Genomic DNA, 19,338 nt, shown 5'->3' with positions numbered 1-19,338 from the left:
TGTGTATGTAATTAAAAAAAAAAATTAATTAATTAATTTAATTTCTTAGTGTGACATGCTTTATAAGATCTTTGCAAATACATTAGCAAAGCTCCAATAATTGCTATATCATTTGATTTCAGAGTTTCAAAATGTTTTATTTATTTATTTTGGTGTCAAAGCTAAAATAAAAAGTTCCTTTATCTTTTTTATTTTTATTTTTATGAAAACTCGAATTTTGACTTTTTACTTAAGGGTACCAACAAAATTATTTAAGAAAAAATTAACAAGTATACCCAAATTATTATTTTTTTTCCTGAAATTAATACCCAAATTATATTACAAAATAATGATATGAAGATGATTATGACATAAGGAAGGCATGTTTTTGCATTTAATAAAAAAAGTTCTCATATTCCAAATTATATTATATTGTAAATATAGTTCCCTTATCATATCACACAGAATGGAGTATTGAAAGTTCTCTTTGGAGTAATACCTCCAACCACACACACACACACACACAAGGTCACAATTCTTTTTCTGTAACAAAACTGCAAAGACCTCTCTCAAAATTACGGAATACTTCTAACAAAATCACAACGGTGCTTAGAGCTTGCAAAGGCGCAAAAACAGCAAGACTGACACTTGTCACCTCACAGCCTCTCCCTCTTTCTCTATATAAACTCCTCACTCCCTCAACACTTTTCCCAAGTCACAATTAAGTGGTAGTTTCTGAACCAAAAAAAGAGTTCAATTAGAAGAGATGGGAAAGAGAAGTGCTTTGTTGCTAGTAGTGTTAGTGATGTGCCATGCAGTGGCCACAGTTGGTGGCTACTTTGAGGATCCTGAAGGCAGGAGAGAGAGAGAAGAGGGGAGGAGAGAGAGAGAAGAGGGGAAGAGAGAGAGAGAAGGGCTGTTCTTGTTGAGGGACTCAAAGCATGTGGTGAGGACTGATGCTGGGGACATGAGGTTGGTGAGGGGCTATGGAGGGAGGATTATGGAAAGGCCTATGCATATTGGGTTCATCAACATGGAACCCAATAGCCTCTTTATCCCTCAGTACATTGATTGCAGTTTAATCCTCTTCATTCGCAGAGGTATATCATATTATATATATACAAACACACACACACACACATATATTCATCATCATTTGCTCTCTGTGTGTTTGTTCATATGTTTGTGTTGCATATTAGAACTTGGGTTCATGGAATTTGTATGAAATTGATGCCAAATGTGTTTAAAGAAAATGGGTGATCTCTTATTCATGTGTTTGCAAATTAGCACTTGGGTTTGTGGAATTTATATGAAATTGACGCCAAATGCGTTGAAGAAAATGGGTGATAAAAGAGATTTACATAGGAACTTTTTCCTCATGTTTAGGAATCTCGTTCACAAACATGGAGACATATAATTAGTAATACATATACTAAAAAGTGGATAATTAAGAATCAAAATATGGACCAAAGGGGCAAATATTAGCTCAGATGGTATGATTTTTCCTGATGTTGAGTGTCCGGGCCTTGTTAGGGGCAATATCGTAGGTATGTGTGTTTACTTGAACTTTGAAGAAGAAAAAAATCGAAATATTGGGTATATTTAACTTATAATGGAGCATACATATATATGATTTGATACAGGGGAAGCGAGGGTTGGATCGATATACAAAGATGATCTGGTGGAGAAGCGATTGACGGCCGGAGATTTGTATAGAATTCCAGCAGGATCAGCGTTCTATTTGGTTAACCCACAGGATAGGCAGAAGCTTCATGTCATTTGCAGCGTTGATACATCTGAGAGCTTGAATTTGGGCAATGTACAGGTATAATATTGCACATCTCATCATATATATACTACCTTCGTTGTGTGTGTGTGTGTGTGTGTGTGTAAATAGGACAATTGGTGAAAAATGTTTGAACTTCATAAATTTACTGAAAATTTGTTGTTTTCAATATTTGCAGTCTTTCTTCATTGGTGGAGGATCATCTCCCACATCTATTCTTGCTGGTTTCGACCCTCAAACGCTTGCAGCTGCACTTAATGTGAGTCATATAACTTCATTTGAGCTATCACCATACACAAAAATGAAAACACACTCACATACATACATGTACTAAATATGGTATGTATCAAGATCTTCTCCTGGATTTCTTGATACCCAATTGGATGATTCAAGTCACTCCACATAATTGATTGAATTTTATCTTAATTTTTCCAAAACAAGGTAAGACTCCATTTTGTTGAAAATTCATCACTTCGACTCCATGTGACTGTAAAATGGAGCCAATAACTCCGTCTATGTATTGACTTCATTGTTGAGCAGAGACTTACCAATGTCTATTCACAGATCTCAGCAGCAGAAGTGAGGGAGCTAACCACCAGGCAACAATCCGGACCGATCATCCGCTTGTCAAATTCGCACCCACCAAGCCTATGGACACAATTCCTTCACCTAGAGGAGCATGAAAGACTGGCACACCTAAAGAGGATGGTGTACTTGGAAGAAGAAGCTAATGAAGATGAGGTTCCAACATGGTCATTCAGGAAACTCTTGACTTCTGTTTTCGGAGAGAAAAATAAGGACGAAGACATCAAGAGATCTAGGACGTCCCCGGACTCCTGCAACCTCTACAACAGACAGCCCGACTACAAGAACCGCTATGGCTGGTGCACCTCCCTCGACGAGTCTGATTACTCCCCTCTTAGCAACTCCGGCAACGGCATTTATTTAGTTAATCTCACCGCGGTAATCAATTCCTTCCATTCGAGCTATTTCTATTAGAACCAAGAGTAGTGCATCATAAAATATTTGCATTGACACATCAAGAAATTCTTATGTTAAGGTCCCATTAAATTTTATTTCATTTCATCAAGTGGGATATTTTTAAATTGGAAGGGAACTTTTTAATATCAAATTTGTTTGGTTCAATTTTATCTTTCAATTCAACTTCATTGATTTAGTAGTCGTATTTTATCATCTAGTAGGCATTATTTCAATCAAGTGATCCAAATGGTAAGTTGATCTTTGAGCTTAACCATTACCTTATTTGTTGTTTAACTCAGGGCTCAATGATGGCACCACATGTTAATCCAACAGCAACTGAGTATGGCGTTGTGTTGAGAGGAAGTGGAACAATTCAGATAGTGTTTCCTAATGGAACCTCAGCAATGAACGCAAGAGTAAAAGAAGGCGACGTGTTTTGGGTGCCGAGGTACTTCCCATTCTGTCAGATTGCATCTCGAAATGGTCCCTTTGAGTTCTTCGGTTTCACTACCTCAGAGCCATCACAGCGCGGATCAGAGCGCAGGAACCGGCCACAGTTCCTGGTGGGAAAGAATTCAGTTCTGAATAACCTGAGAAACCATGAGTCTGCTGCAGCTTTCGGTGTGAGCAGGAAGAGGCTCCGGCATATCCTTAATGCTCAGCGTGAGGCTGTGATTCTGCCTGCGTCAAACGTGGCACCACCTGAGACAATGCAGGAAGAGGAGGACAAGATGAAGAACAATGTGATACCAGAGGTGATCAGGAACTTTGGCAATGACATGGTTATGGGCTTTGATTAAAGGCTAGCTAGATGAGGAGTAGAGATGAAAGCGGCTTTGGAAGCATTTTTATGAGTTTTTGGTTTTGTTTGTTTTTTTCTTTCCTTTTGTTTTGCTGAGTTTTGAGAGATGTCAATAAGATGGTATTTGTTTCTAGTTTTCTACTCCATAATGCAATTCTGTTTAATTTTGTGAAGAGAGTTTCTTTTGTGGTTGATTCTATTGCACTTGTGCTTGATTATGTGAAGTGGTCTTATCAAGAGGTTCCTCTATTCACAGTATTCATCTTGCCATGAATTCTCGACCTAGCAAAAGTTGAGCTTGAGCTTGCTCCTCGCCATTTTGAAAAGCTCGGGCTCAACTTAGCTTTATTCGTTTAATAAAACAAATCGAATTAAATTTCATTTGAGGCTCGATATGAACTCTTGTTCATAAATTTACCAGTGAAATTTCCAATTAGTTTCAAGCTTACCTACCTATCAATCTCATCAATATCTTTCGTGAAACTAACACAAAATAATAATCTCACAAGATAAGTCTTGAAAAATCACATGGAATATAAATGAGCTTACACAAACTTATGAGCCCTTCTTTGTTTGTCACAACCTGCCCCTCTATTTATGAGCTTACATGATCTTATCCACCCATACTAGTTGTTGGAAATGAAGATTATATAACGGGCATACTTTGGACTAAAATTCAAGTGCATCCGGTTCAGCATTTTACATGGGTTTATAATCGATCATGTTTCTCTTCAAAAGTAGATGGTCTTGGTATATTTATTTTCTCAAATCCTGTGTCAAGTGAATGAAAAATTAACTATAAAGTAAAGTATTTAATAAATTTAAAAAAACAAAAAAAAATGGGTGTAATTAAATAGTCCAAAGTCAAAATCTCAAGAGAATGTGTTTATATCTGTATGGGAAGGTGTGTAAATAAAAGGTCACAACTATAGCATGGGCTGATGGGCCAAGTCTATAGAATTAAAATCATCTTTTGCGACACAATGTATACGTCTCATACAAAACACATGTACGAGTGAGAGCAAAAATACATGCGGAACGTGAGAGTGTAAATTTAAAAGAATTGTAGACTTAAGCTCTATGAAAGAGTATAATTGCGGAGAAGGTTGGAAGGAGATGAAGATTGTTCAATCTAAAAGCAGGACAAAATTTATCTTAACGATAAAGTATTTAATACTAACCTTGGTCCTCAAGTAGTTTCTTTTTACATTGCTTTATTTTATTATAAAATATTATATCATATAAAATGTTTAGTATATAATTTAAATACTAGCTTTGTAGTCATAATATGTTTGTATATTATTAAAGGGCAAAGTAAGAATAACACCCTTAAGGTTTAAATTTTGGACAAATATCACTCTTTAAGGTTTTTTTTTTTTTTTTTTTTTTGGTATATAAGTACATTTAAGTTTGAAAATTTGATCAAAGAAGGACTTGAGGTCCCTGTTTAGTTACAAATTTAGTAGACATTTTTAAGATATAAAATTCCAAAAATACCCCTTTTTTCTTCTAATAATGCCCTTATATATAAAATAAATAAATAAATAAAAAGGGGGGACACTTTAGTCATTTCACATTTAATTATTTTTTATTATTTTCTATTCAGTTATAAAGGGACACTTTAGCCTTTTCAACATTCAGGCCTTTATTTGTTCAAAAATTAGATGTTAAGGATTTTTCAGAACGTATACACACTATATGCATACCATATGAGTAATTTTTGCTTGCCAATTATTATTAAATGATAACATCATAGTGAATTAATTTACATTAAATTTAGCATGCTTCAAAATGTAAATTAATAACATATATGAGATGAATTTTTCCATCGTAAGTGCCAACAACCTCTGCTATCAAGCAATACAATCACCGCACCACTTCACCCTCATGCGCTTTTTAACTTCTTGGTGCAATTCTTCATCTTGGTGTTCATAATAATGTGTTTTTTTCTTGCATTCTTGTAAGGACATCAGAAGCATTTTAGTAATAATATGTAAACAAGATGACATTCAACTGCAAAAAGAAAGTCTCATTTTATCAGGTAACCACGGGAATTGAGATAAATCAGGGCAGGGATGTCACACTTTTTATATTATTTAAATTATTAATTATTTAATTTATTTTCTCACATGCCGTGTTGGTAGAGTGATTGAATTGTTCTCTATATTTCAGAATTTGTGTTCAAGTCTTACATCTAACATTCTTGCCATGAAGGAAAAAAAAAAAAAAAAAAAAAAAAAAATCAAAACAATGATAATTATAAGTTTATCCATAAAAGAGACTCCCCTCTCATATTTTAGCCTCAGCCAGATGCCCGACCAGAAATGGCCCAAATGGGGTGTATAAGAAATGGACTATCACAGTTACCATCTCTCGTATCTCTTTTTAGTTTTTGCTATTGATCTTTGTAATTAGAGAAGTGATAGATCTTCCAACTTCAATTGTCGACTACTCCTCCAAATATAACGTGGTTAGAAATGAGTCGATGAGAAAAATATGACTCCCCTCTCATATTTTAGCCTCAGCCAGATGCCCGACCAGAAATGGCCCAAATGGGGTGTATAAGAAATGGACTATCATAGTTACCATCTCTCGTATCTCTTTTTAGTTTTTGCTATTGATCTTTGTAATTAGAGAAGTGATAGATCTTCCGACTTCAATTGTCGACTACTCCTCCAAATATAACGTGGTTAGAAATAAGTCGACGAGAAAAAGATGTTTACTGAATTTTTTTTAAGAGTTTCAATGGGATCTAACTAAGTTGTATTCGAAAGATGAGTCGACAATTAACGTCGGAAGATTTATCATTTTTCTTGTAATTAATAATAAAAGATCTTATAAATGAGAAAAATAATTGAACAAAGTAATTGATCTTGTTAGCACCAAAAGTATTGAAAAACTATCAAAACTCCCTGAGTCATTCAACTTTTTCAATGCTAACAGTGATTTTTTAATATTTTTCTTTCTTCTTCAAGTTTAATTTTTTATTTTTTTTCTATAATTTTTAAAAATTAACTTACAATGTCTTTGAATTTTAAAATTTACTTTGTTGATGATAAAATAGAGCTACTCATGTCTTGAGTAAGAGAAATTTGAACATACAATAGCATCATTTTATTATTATTTTGTCTTGCTTCTCTTTCGTAATAATATTGTTGGGTAAAGTCGTGAAGTCTGAAAATTTATGTACTCCCCTATTGTGTTGCATCTTAAACCCTTTTAAACCTTGTAACAATTTATTTTATTTTTGATACATGTGCTTGTGCTTTATAAATTATCTCTTTTACCAGAACAAAAATAGAAAAAATAAAAATAAAAATTACTAGAGGAAGCATGGAAGATGAAAAATATAAAATTTTGTAATAAAAATAATAGTTATGTTATTATAAATTTAGGAACATTTTTTTTATAAGAAAAATAAAAGTTGTGTAATAAAAAAACAAAATAGAGTGGGAGTGAAAATACTAGTGGAGTATGAGAGTTTCTGAAAAGATTTCCTTTTACTAAGTACTCCGTAGTCCGTAGTTTGTTTCCTCGAAATCACAACGGTTCATAGACTTTGCATTGCAAAGGCGCAAAAACAGCAAGACTGACACTTGTCATCTCACAGCCTCTCCCTCTTTCTCTATATAAACTCCTCTCTCCCTCACCACTTCTCAACAAGTCACAATTAAGTGGTGGTTTCAGAACCCAAAAAAACAGAGTGTCAATTAGAGAGTGCATTACAAGAGATGGGAAAGAGAAGTGGTTTGTTGCTAGTAGTGTTAGTGATGTGCTATGCAGTGGCCACAGTTGGTGGCTACTTTGAGGATCCTGAAGGGAGGGGAGAGAGAGAGAGAGAAGAGGGGAAGAGAGAGAGAGAAGGGCTGTTCTTGTTGAGGGACTCAAAGCATGTGGTGAGGACTGATGCTGGGGACATGAGGTTGGTGAGGGGTTATGGAGGGAGGATTGTGGAAAGGCCTATGCATATTGGGTTCATCAACATGGAACCCAAAAGTCTCTTCATCCCTCAGTACCTTGATTGCAGTTTAATTCTCTTCATTCGCAGAGGTATATCATATATATATATATATATATATATATATATATATATTCATCATCATTTGCTCTCTTTGTGTTTGTTTATGTGTGTGTGACAGCGTGTTGCAAATTAGAACTTGGGTTCTTGGAATTTATTGAAATTGATGCAAAATATGTTTCAAGTAAATGGGTGATAAAAGAGATTTACATTGTAACTTTTTTGTTATGTCATATAATTAGTGTTACATATAGTAAAAAGTGGATGATTAAGAATCAAAATATTGACCAAATGGCCAATATTAGCCCAGATGACATGATCTCTCCTTGGAGCCCTTTTGGGACAATATTGTGAGTGTTTGCTTGAACTTCCAAAGAAATTTTTTTCAAAATATTGGGTTTGTGAGCATATGTATATATGTATGTATATATATATGATTTGATACAGGGGAAGCAAGGGTTGGATCGATATACAAAGATGATCTGGCGGAGAAGCAATTGAGGGCAGGAGATTTGTATAGAATTCCAGCAGGATCCGCATTCTATTTGGTTAACCAACATGATAGGCAGAGGCTTCAAGTCATATGCAGCATTGATACATCTGAGAGCTTGAATTTGGGAAATGTACAGGTCTGATATTGCACATCTGATCATATATATATATATATATATATATATATATATATATACCACCTTCTTTGTAAGATTTACTGAAAATTTTGTTGTTTTCAATCTTTGCAGTCTTTCTTCATTGGTGGTGGATCATCTCCCACATCTATTCTTGCTGGTTTCGACCCCCAAACGCTGGCAGCTGCATTTAATGTGAGTCGTATAACTTTATTGGAGCTAGCCACCACACACACACACACACACACACACACATATATATGAAAACACACACATACATACATGTACTAAATATTGTACGTATCAAAAAAAAATTCCTGCATTTCCTGATACCCAATTGGATGATTCAAAAAAATCCGCATTAACTGAGTCTTAATTTGTCCAAAAAAAAGGTGAGATTCCATTTTTGCTGAAAACTCACGACTTTAATTCCATTTGACTTGAAATAGAGCCAATAACCCCATTTTTTTGTAATTTTCCCATCTATATATACATATATATATATGCCACCTTTCTTTGTTCTTGTGGTGACTACATTATTGAGCAGAGACTCACCAATGTCTATTCATAGGTCTCAATAGCAGAAGTGAGGGAGCTAACCACCAGGCAACAATCCGGACCGATCATCCGCTTGTCAAATTCGCATCCACCAAGCCTATGGACACAATTCCTACACCTAGAAGAGCATGAAAGACTAGCACACCTAAAGAGAATGGTGTACTTGGAAGAAGAATCTAATGAAGATGAGGTCCCAACATGGTCATTCAGGAAACTCTTTACTTCTGTTTTCGGAGAGAAAATCAAGGACGAAGACATCAAGAGATCTAGGACGTCCCCGGACTCCTGCAACCTCTACAACAGACAGCCCGACTACAAGAACCGCTATGGCTGGTGCACCTCCCTCGACGAGTCTGATTACTCCCCTCTTAGCAACTCCGGCAACAGCATTTATTTAGTTAATCTCACTGCGGTAATCAACTCCTTCCATTCCAGCTATTCCTATTAGAATCAAGAGTAGTGCTAGACATCATAAAAAAATTCCATGACACATCAAGAAATTCTCAATATACACCTAAAAGTGACTCTTTACCATTAATGAATTTCAATCTTAAACTGTAAAATTTTATCTTTGAATTCAACTTCAATGCAAGTGGTCCTTGTGCTAAGGAAAAAAAAAACACAATGATTATCAATTTTCATTATTGCTATGGTTGATGTTTGAGCTTAACCATTACCTTGTTTGTTGTTCAACTCAGGGCTCAATGATGGCACCACATGTTAATCCAAGAGCAACAGAGTATGGCATTGTGTTGAGAGGAAGTGGAACAATTCAGATAGTGTTTCCAAATGGAACCTCAGCAATGAACGCAAGAGTAAAAGAAGGCGACGTGTTTTGGGTGCCGAGGTACTTCCCATTCTGTCAGATAGCATCTCGAGATGGCCCCTTTGAGTTCTTCGGATTCACTACCTCAGAGCCATCGCAGCGCGCATCAGAGCAAAGGAACCGGCCGCAGTTCCTGGTGGGAAGGAATTCGGTTCTGAATAACCTGAGAAACCACGAGTCCGCTGCTGCTTTCGGCGTGAGCAGGAAGAGGCTCAGGCACATCCTTAATGCTCAGCGCGAGGCTGTGATTCTGCCCGCGTCAAACGTGGCACCACCTGAGGAGACAAAGAAGGAAGAGGAGCACACGATGAAGAACAATGTGTTACCGGAGGTGATCAGGAACTTTGGCAATGACATGATTATGGGCTTTGATTGAAAAGGCTAGGTAGGTGATGGAGATTAAGATGAGGGGTAGATAAAAGCGGCTTTGGAAGTGTTTTTTTGTGTTCTTGGTTTTGTTTATTTTGTTCTTTGCTTTGCTGAGTTTTGAGAGATGTCAATAAGCTGGCATTTGTTTTTGGTTTTCTATTCCATAATGCAATTCTGCTTAAATTATGTGAACAGAGTTTCGTCTGTGCTTGATTCTATTGCATTTTTTTTTCTTTTTAGTTTGATTCTATTGCAATTCTGCTTAATTATGTGAAGTGGTCATATTAAGAGGTTGCTCTATTTTTTATTTTTCTTTTCTGCTAGGCAAAGATGAGAGATTGAGACAATTTATTCATGAATCTTAATAGTCTTCCTCAGTTTAGAGCTAGCTTAGAGGATTTCATGATAATTTGGTCCCCCTTAAATAAACAGAATCAAGTCTCTTGGCTCGGGATCATAACGAGCTCAAGAAGTTGAGTTCAAACTTTGGCTCGTCACAATTTTGAAAAGTTTGAACACGACTCTTCGTGTTTTGGCCCATTTGAGCTCTTTTTCATAAATTTATGAATGAAATCTCCAACTAATTTTAAGCATACCTTTCAATCTCCCTTTCCATGAAACTTTATACTGAACCTAGTGCTGGGTATGCAGCCCTAGACTGGTTAGTGTTGCGTACCCACTCATTTGTACTAATTATTTTTCATTCAAATTCAATGTGGGATACACTAACCTTCCACAACTCCATAATGCTTTCCTAAGCAAAGAAATTCGGAAACATTTTTTCATTATTCGCGCTCACATTTTCTACTTTTGCTCTCCAATTTTAAAAGAAATTACACTTTTAACTCTAATTTTGCAAGTACTCAATCAAATATGGAATAATCTTTTGCTCTCCAATTTTAAAAGAAATGACATTTTTTAACTCTAATTTCACAAGTAATCATTCAAATATGGAATGATTTTTTCGTTTCCCTCTCTCCAATGTTGAATAATACTCATTCAAAAATGAAATAATTTATTCAACATAACTAATTTTATTTATGTTAAATAAATTATTTCTTTTGATAATACCAAAAAAAACCAACTATCTCTATTGAATAAATTATTTCTTTTGACGACACCCAAAAGAAAAAATAAGAAACCAAAAAACAAAAGAATTATCACTATTGAATAAATTATCTCTTTAAACATAACCCCAAAAAAAAAAAAAAAAAAGTAAGAAGAAGAAGAAGACCCAAAAGATAAGATATCTAATCCCTATTGAATAAATTATCTCTTTTGACACGATCAAAAATAAAAATAAATAAATAAGTAAAGAGCGTTATAAAAAAAAAAAAAAAAAAAAAAGGAGTTTATGATTGTAGAGTGGTGCTACACGACCCGACTACTATTCACCCGACACTCACCCACTGTCATACGTGGCTTCCGACGTGTCATTTTTTTTTTTTTTTTTTTTTTGAACCGATGTCCCTTCTCTCTCCCTATTCTCTCTCTCTCTCTCTAACAATCGGCAACGAACCCATTTTTCCGGCGAAAAACCGTGACCATCATCTTCTCCGTTAAACATGCCGCTGCCACCTCCCCTACCACCATGAACACTACTTATCCACTGCCCAGTTCCATCACCCACCACCCACTTCCCAGCTCCACCTTAGTTCACAAACCCCACACCACCAAAGTCTACATCACTTAAATCTAACCAAACCACCACAAAACCCACTAACCCAACACCACTCACAGACCCAAAATCATAGCCACAGACCACCATCCAAACGACTCCTAACTGCTGCCACTCATCACTGCCTATACAAATTACAACCAAGTTCACCATATTTATTGAACAACCCCACAATCAATTTTTCCAAGCTAAAAGCACAAAAGACAAACCCCAATTTCAGTTCTAAAACACCAACCTAAACCATCAATTTAATGTTTCACCGCAAATAATTCAAGCAAATAAAGAATGTTTTTCTCAAGTCAGAAATTCATGGGATGAAAGCTGATGAGCTGAATGGGAATCTTGGCTAGCTAGACTTACCAACAAATCTAAAAAAGTGCAAGAAGATAAAGCTTATTGTACTGTTGATGATAAAGTTAGGTGGTGTTGTCCCATAATTTTTTCTCACTGTTAATCCGGATTTACTCATGCAATTACTTAACCATGTGCATTGGGCAAGCCAACTGGGCTTGTTTTGATCGCCGGTCGCAAATCATCCACACTGGCGCAGCGAGGAGGGACTCTCGGCGTTGATGATGTCCACTGCGATGATAAGGACGGTGTCCTTGCAGCGTGGCACCAGCGACCAAACCTTCACAGCCGCCGACCCCTGTTGCCTGCTCCTGATAAGGACGGTTGTGGCCTACTCCTCGCCGACGCATTGTTCTTTGGCCAGATAAGAACAGCGGCGACGAAAGCTTCACAGCCACCAACCACCGGCCATCAACGAACTGGGGTGGAGCTGGACGGTGGGAGATGAGAGGATTGAAAGAGATAGATGAGAGAGTAAAGCTGAGACGAAGAAAGGGGAACCACCTGTGCACCAGTTGGACCAATCCAGTATTGACATGTAAGGTTGGTTTTTGTCGAGTGAATAGTAGTCGTGTTTTTTTAGCATTTCTCATGATTGTAATAGTATTATAAAATGAAGGAATAACGAGTTTATTGGTCTTTTTGTCATTTTAGAAGAAAATGAAGTATAGTGCAATAGTAGAAAATGGAAATGCAAATATCACTACCAAAAAAGACTTTGGTGGTGTTCGATAAAATTAAAAATCAAGCATGATAATCGCTGAAAAGTGCGCAATTAAACCCCTTAAGCTTAGGTATTTTAGGACATTTATCTATCTTATTTTCCGTCTTAGACTAATTTCATATTATTGCCCTTTTTAGGTACTTATCCCAAAAATAAGTTAATTTAGCCAAATAAGAGTTTAAAAGAAGCAATCCCAAGCTGAATGGAAGAAAGGAGCAAAGTGGAAGCAAAATAAAGCAAAGTGTGGAAATCAGCATGTTCGATCGATCTCAACATTCCTTCGATCAATCAGAGCAACATCGATCTGGACACTTCAAGATGGATCAAAACCTTTGTCCTTATCCAAAAGATTCCACCATATTCGATCAATCCAACTTATCTTTGATCGATTGAAAATATTCGATCTTATCTACACCTACCACCCCACCTACCACTCTTATCTCTTTCCCAAAATATTCCAAAATATCTCAGAGATTTGTCTTTATTCAAAAAGGCACCGCTAAAGATGATCGATCTCTGCAGCATTCGATGGATCTCACCAATGTTCGATCGATCTCAACATAGTTCGATCGATCGAACCCTCTCAAGTGCGAATTAAATCAAATTCCAGCTCATTAAAAGTTGTCTCATGGTACAATCATTGGAGGAGCCCTCGTGCACGAGTCCAGACCATTGGGTGTGACACTTGAGCTACCTATATAAAGTTTGAGTTACTTTTTACACATATACTTAGAAACATTCTTAGAGAGAAAGAAAGGAGAGGAGGAGAGGCTACAGACACATTCACCACTTCAATGAGTGGCTAAATATCTTTTTAGGGCTAGAGTTAGCCCTAAGCATGCCTTCTAGACTCTAATGCTTTGTATTTTGAGGGGATTTGTGTTGTAATCTTGTCTTGACACTTATTTTATATATGAATCTTGTTTATTCAATGATTTGTGTGGTTTAATACTTCCAATTGATCATTTCATTCTATCCATATGTCTATGTATGCTAGAATAGATGTTCATGTGTTTATCTCTAGTTTTTGTGTTACTATTGCATGTTTATGTGTGTTGATGTTATGGATCTAGAGATTGTCAAGGTATAGTACTTAATAGAATACTATTGTGATTTATTTGATGGTTCATACTCATGTCTTGATGGATTGTGCATCTCCCTTAGTTTATTTAGTTTGATTTTCATGCTCTTAGCTTAGTTATAGTGTAGTTGTCTTAGTTGTTAAATGGGAGGACAATCCATACTTATTTGTTTGATGTTCCATGCTTATAAATGCAAGTAGTATTATTCTCTAACCATATGATATGTTTGGATTGTGAGCTTAAAGGAATGATTAATGGCATAGTTTGATGTATTGTGCTATTCACTAGGTTACTTAGATAATATATGCTTAATTGGTCATCCATGCTTGTTGAAATAATCAATCGCACGCTCTCAAATTACAACACACGTTTCCCCTCATTAATTATACATTGAATGTCTAGAATGGTAATGTTTAGTGATGACCTCTAGACCCCAAGACCTCACTCTCTTGTTTTCTCTGAATTTCATTTAAATTGCTTATTTTACATTGAACTTGTTTAGTTCAGTTTGCAGTCTAATCAACCAAACACACCACCTTTTGATCACTCTACCTACTAACCCTATACATCATTTCCATTGCAAGCACGCCTATAATCCCTTAGAACGATCCCTATTCATCCTAATTATATTTTTAGTTAGAGGTAGTAGTGACTTTTATAAATTTAAAACCTGGCCACATTGCACACTCACACTCTCTTAGTGTATCTTTAGTCGTTGGTGCGGCGACACACCAAAGTATTAAAAATTTTAATTACTGAATTTTAAGTGGTAAATGTATTAATCTAAAAACCTATTTAATGATATCTTAATTTTAAGTGTTGAATTCATTAAGATTATTTGTTAATTCAAAAGCTGTAAATGAAAATTATTAATATTACATTTTTGCCCTTAATATCTTATAATTGTAACATTCTTTACATCCATAATATAAGAACATTTATAAAAACAACCAATTTCACTCAATGAAATATATTAATTTAACAATGAATATTAATGTCAAAAGTGATTATAATAATTATTAATTCAAACTTAAATAATGTGCATTTTTAAAAAATTAAATGTCTCAAAACTGTTAAATTAAGCTAAACATAAAAAAATATTAAGTTCGAAAACTAAATAAATCATTTGCAAATTGGTAAAGTTAACCGGTTAAAGGAAAGTTGAGAAATTAACCTACAGATGTTTGAGTGTACGAAGGAGGAGTAATAAAATTTAATACACTTTTCTAAAATGAGAAATTTTGACAAAATATCTAAAAGACTTGCAAGAATCTATTCTAAATTCTTCCAGATATTATTATAAAATATCTAGAGATGAAAAAATAATAAATAATTTTAGATTTCTCTAAAAATAAAGAATAAAAGATGAAAATAAGCTATAAATAGGTTGCCCAAACCTAAACTAGCAACCTAACAAGAAAGCATAAAATTACACATAAGCAATGTAACGGTGAAGTTGAAAGTAAGTTACTATTTTTGATGGTGTTCTCTTTTACCGTATATCACAATTGTGCTTGTCTTATTATTGTGATACAAATGCATCGAGTGTAATGATACACTTGAAATAATTATGGAAATTATTAGGTATCTTGTGTAACTATCTACCATAAAGGTATTGAGAATTTGGAGGGTGAGGGAGGATGAGGACGACCTTAATATGTAGTCGTTTTGTCTTGTTCATATTCTCTGCCATGTCTTTTAAGAATTTTTTTTTTTTTTTTTTTGGTAACATTCTCCAATATAAATATCTTTGTTTTAACTCTCAATCCTATATAATTTTTTAAAATGGTAACCATATTCTATATAAATATCGAAGAAAAAAGAATAAAATAAATTCAAAAATTTTATTTGAAACTGTGGCTGATGTTGAGTTTTTTTTTTTATTTATTTAAACAAATCAAAGAGAAAAGTAAGGAAAGAAGTTGAAGACGACAGAAATTTTCAGGTCGTATAAAATTTTGATGCCTTTTAAGCAACGCATATTTATTTAAAGTGGCACTCTAAAAATACAAAACTTTTTTTAGTTCTAACTTCTAAGTGCTGAATTATCAAACAAACCCTTTCTAAATCTTTATAAAAATAGTTTTTGAAATATTTGTTCTTTATTATTTGAATTTGGAGTCAAAATTTTTCATAGTAGTTTTCTTCAATATAATTTTATCATAATTTCGGTAAAAAAAAAAAAATGACTTTTATCACTAAAAAATATTTTCAAAGACGAGTCTAAAAAGATTGTGTCCTTTCAAATTTTTATTTTTTCTTTCAACAGAGAATTTCATTTGCGAACACTATTAAACAAACATTTTTCCTCCCAACACAATATAAAAATATATATATGTATTGAGATTTTATCTCTTATAGTGCAGCTGTAGGATTGAATTATTTACTCTTTGATTTAGGGCTAATTGGTAGGTAATTTGTTACCTATTTTAGCTCATCTTTTTTATAAATTGAATGTAGTACTCATCAATGAATTATCGAATAGAGTTTTTTATTCTCATATTCTTTCTCTGAATTTAAAGATGGTATCAGAGCCATCCTTGAACCGTACCTTTGAATCTCTTTGAATTTATTTTTATTTTGTTTATTTTATTCATTGAACCATACACAGACCTATACACATACACATACAACAGACACATACCCATACATATACACATACCCATCGCCGGATCTGAATTTGCCGTGAACCGCTACACCGCTGCCTGCGGCGACTTTTCAAACGACGACAACATTGCCAAACCGAACCGCTGCTTGCTGGCAATGAACCACTACACCTCGACTACCAAATTGCCGGATCTTCTCCACATCACAAGCCGCTCTCTGCCACTGCCTCCTGCATCACGTCGTATCGTCGGATCTCCTTACCGCGCCGCGAGTCCAAGCTAGCCATAACCGGCGACGACGACAAGGGAGATGGCTAACTGAACCGGATCTGCTCTCTGAAGTCGCCGATCTGAACTGGATTTGAACTCGCAGCGCCGATCTCTTAACGACCCGCCACCGCCGCATCACCGGTCGCCTTCCTCGATCGGAGCTCACGGCCGAGCTCTACCGCTGGTTCGTCTTCTCCTAACCGAGTCCTGCGATCAACAAATCCTTCTGATTTGTTCTTCTTTTGTTCTTCTGATATATATATATATATATATATATATATATATATATATATATATATAATATTCCAAAAAAAAAAAAAAATCAAAACCCTCTGTTTGGCCACAAGTGTAATACTATTCCAGTTCTGGATTAGTTCAAAATTAAACCAGTTTTGTGACCTCGTTTGAAAACCGGTTCTATGATAAACCAGTTAAAAAAAATAAAAATAAAAAAATAAGTGAAAAAAATATTGAATCATATGAAGCAAACAAGTCTACCTACAAATGCACTCATTGCAACCAGTCTGATCATACCAAAAATCGTTGTTTCAAACTTGTAGGATATCCGGAATGATGGGATCATCGCCGTTGGAAGAAGAATTCAATAAAGACCTCCACTGCAGCAGTTGTTAAGACAACAGATACTGGTGGTAAGAATTTCAATATTTCTACATATGTTGGTAATAGTGCATGGATAATTGATTCTGGTGCCACAGATCATATGACATTTGATTATAAATAGGTCTCACCTCTTAATTCATCCTTACACAAATTTGTTTCTACTGCCAATGGGACTTCGACCCTAGTTATTGGGGAGGGATCTTTGACACTCACTGATAATCTGCATTTAGATTCTGTTTTAGTTGTTCCATCTTTAGATTCTAATCTTTTGTCAGTTTCCCAAATAACCACAACTTTATCTTGTGTTGTCATTTTTTGGCATGATTTTTATGTGTTTAAGGACATCCAAACAAAGCAGACGATTGGTTGTGGTATTAGACGAGGAAAACTGTATTACTTAGACTTGATGTCCAAAAGTTTCGACAAGCATTGACAATGGATGGTTCTGAAGGGGAGAGAAAAAAATCTGAAATCTGGCTGTGGCATTGACGTCTAGGGCATGCTTCCTTTGGTTATCTGAAAAAATTATTTCCTAGTTTGTTTGCAAAATGTGATGTTTCTAGTTTCCGCTGTGATGTTTGTGAATTAGCAAAGAGCCATCATGTTTCGTATCCATTATGTTTGCATAAAAATCCACTTCCTTTTATGATTATACATTCTGATGTTTGGGGTCCGTCCAAAGTCACTACTTTAGGTGAATCCCGTTGGTTTGTTACTTTTATTTATGATTGTACCAAAATGACTTGGTTGTGCTTGATGAAGTCCAAAGGTAAAGTAAACTAATTGTTTCAAAAGTTTCATAAAATGGTTGAAACTCAATACAATGCACATGTTCAGGTTCTCCATAGTGACAATGGTGGAAAATATAAGAGTTTTGACCTTCAACAGTATTTGGAAGCACATAGAACTATTTATTAAACCATTTGTTCTAATACACCCTAGCAGAACGGGGTTGCAGAGCGAAAAAATCGACACTTGTTCGAGGTTGTTTGTGCTTCATTGATAGAAGCGCATATGCCATTATCGTATTAGGGAGAAGTACTTACCTCTGCAGCATATCTCAACAATCAAGTACCTTCCGGCTCTACTGCCTTCCGGACATCATTGCAGGCTCTCACTGACGCAATTGTTGCCCCAACCGTCACAAATCTACCTCCTCATGTCTTTGGTTGTGTAGCATTTGTACACCTCCATAAGCATCAACACAACAAGCTAACTCCTCGCGCATTGCGATGTGTTTTTCTCGAATATACTACTCATCAAAAGGGGTATTGCTGTTATCACCCTCCCATTCGACGAATGTTTATCACAATAGATGTTGTCTTCCATGAAGATTCGATGTATTTTTCCTCTGCGTCTGAACTTCAGGGGGAGTACCAAAACGAAATTCAGACTATAGATTATGATTATCACATTTTTTAGGATAGCGATTCTAGTGTTAATGACTCACAAGTTGGACCAACTAATCAGGAATCAGGCGAATTGGATTCGAGTGGTATAAGTTTGGATCAAAGTGGTGATAAACGCCCAGAAATGGAAAGTATGGCCCCAACCCCATCGTCGTCCGAGTTCGAGTCCCTCACAACTGATATATCAAACCAATCGCCTGCTAAGGATATTCCTGATTTAGTGTCTGAGCCGCTCAAAAAACAATTACCACCGCGTCACACTAGAGGTATTCCTAAACCTACATATGGACACGAACTTTCTAGTAAAGTTAAGTATCTCATGAGTAATTATATGTCGAACCATCGATTGTCAAAATCAAATTTGTCATTTGTAAATCAATTATCTACTATATCTATTCCTAACAGTGTGCAGGAAGCCTTAGCTGACCCTAGGTGGAAAGCAGCTATGAACAAGGAGATGAAATCCTTGTAGAAAAATGAAACTTGGGAACTCATTAATCCTCCACCAAGAAATAAACCAGTTGGATGTCGATGGATTTACATTGTGAAGTATAAAGTAGATGGCACAGTTGAACGCTTTAAAGCAAGATTGGTGGCAAAAGGTTACACACAAACCTATGGAATCGATTACACAGAGACGTTCGCACCTGTA

At 35.4% G+C, this 19,338-nt stretch overlaps 2 protein-coding genes across 2 annotated transcripts; both read left to right on the top strand.

The window, feature by feature from the left end:
* Positions 1 to 479: 479 nt before the first annotated feature.
* Positions 480 to 3,681, top strand: LOC132310244 (vicilin-like seed storage protein At2g28490). Its single transcript, XM_059808440.1, has 5 exons — positions 480 to 1,079; positions 1,623 to 1,804; positions 1,944 to 2,024; positions 2,330 to 2,728; positions 3,046 to 3,681. The coding sequence occupies exons 1-5, from the start codon at positions 746 to 748 to the stop codon at positions 3,544 to 3,546; spliced, it is 1,497 nt and encodes a 498-aa protein (XP_059664423.1). The 5' UTR covers positions 480 to 745; the 3' UTR covers positions 3,547 to 3,681.
* Positions 3,682 to 6,810: 3,129 nt separating this feature from the next.
* Positions 6,811 to 10,368, top strand: LOC132310243 (vicilin-like seed storage protein At2g28490). The gene is made up of 6 exons (XM_059808439.1): positions 6,811 to 7,598; positions 8,014 to 8,195; positions 8,307 to 8,387; positions 8,764 to 9,162; positions 9,449 to 9,565; positions 9,617 to 10,368. Exons 1-6 carry the CDS (start codon positions 7,280 to 7,282, stop codon positions 9,950 to 9,952), a joined length of 1,434 nt encoding a protein of 477 aa, XP_059664422.1. The 5' UTR covers positions 6,811 to 7,279; the 3' UTR covers positions 9,953 to 10,368.
* Positions 10,369 to 19,338: the final 8,970 nt, after the last annotated feature.

Source organism: Cornus florida, unplaced genomic scaffold (genome assembly GCF_030987335.1).
Source record: "Cornus florida cultivar Cherokee Brave unplaced genomic scaffold, ASM3098733v1 CherokeeBrave_3.0.0_Hap2_Chr05, whole genome shotgun sequence".
NCBI classification, from domain to species: domain Eukaryota; kingdom Viridiplantae; phylum Streptophyta; class Magnoliopsida; order Cornales; family Cornaceae; genus Cornus; species Cornus florida.
Note: the sequence above shows the minus strand (reverse complement) of the source record. Positions and strands in the feature narration are given on the sequence as shown.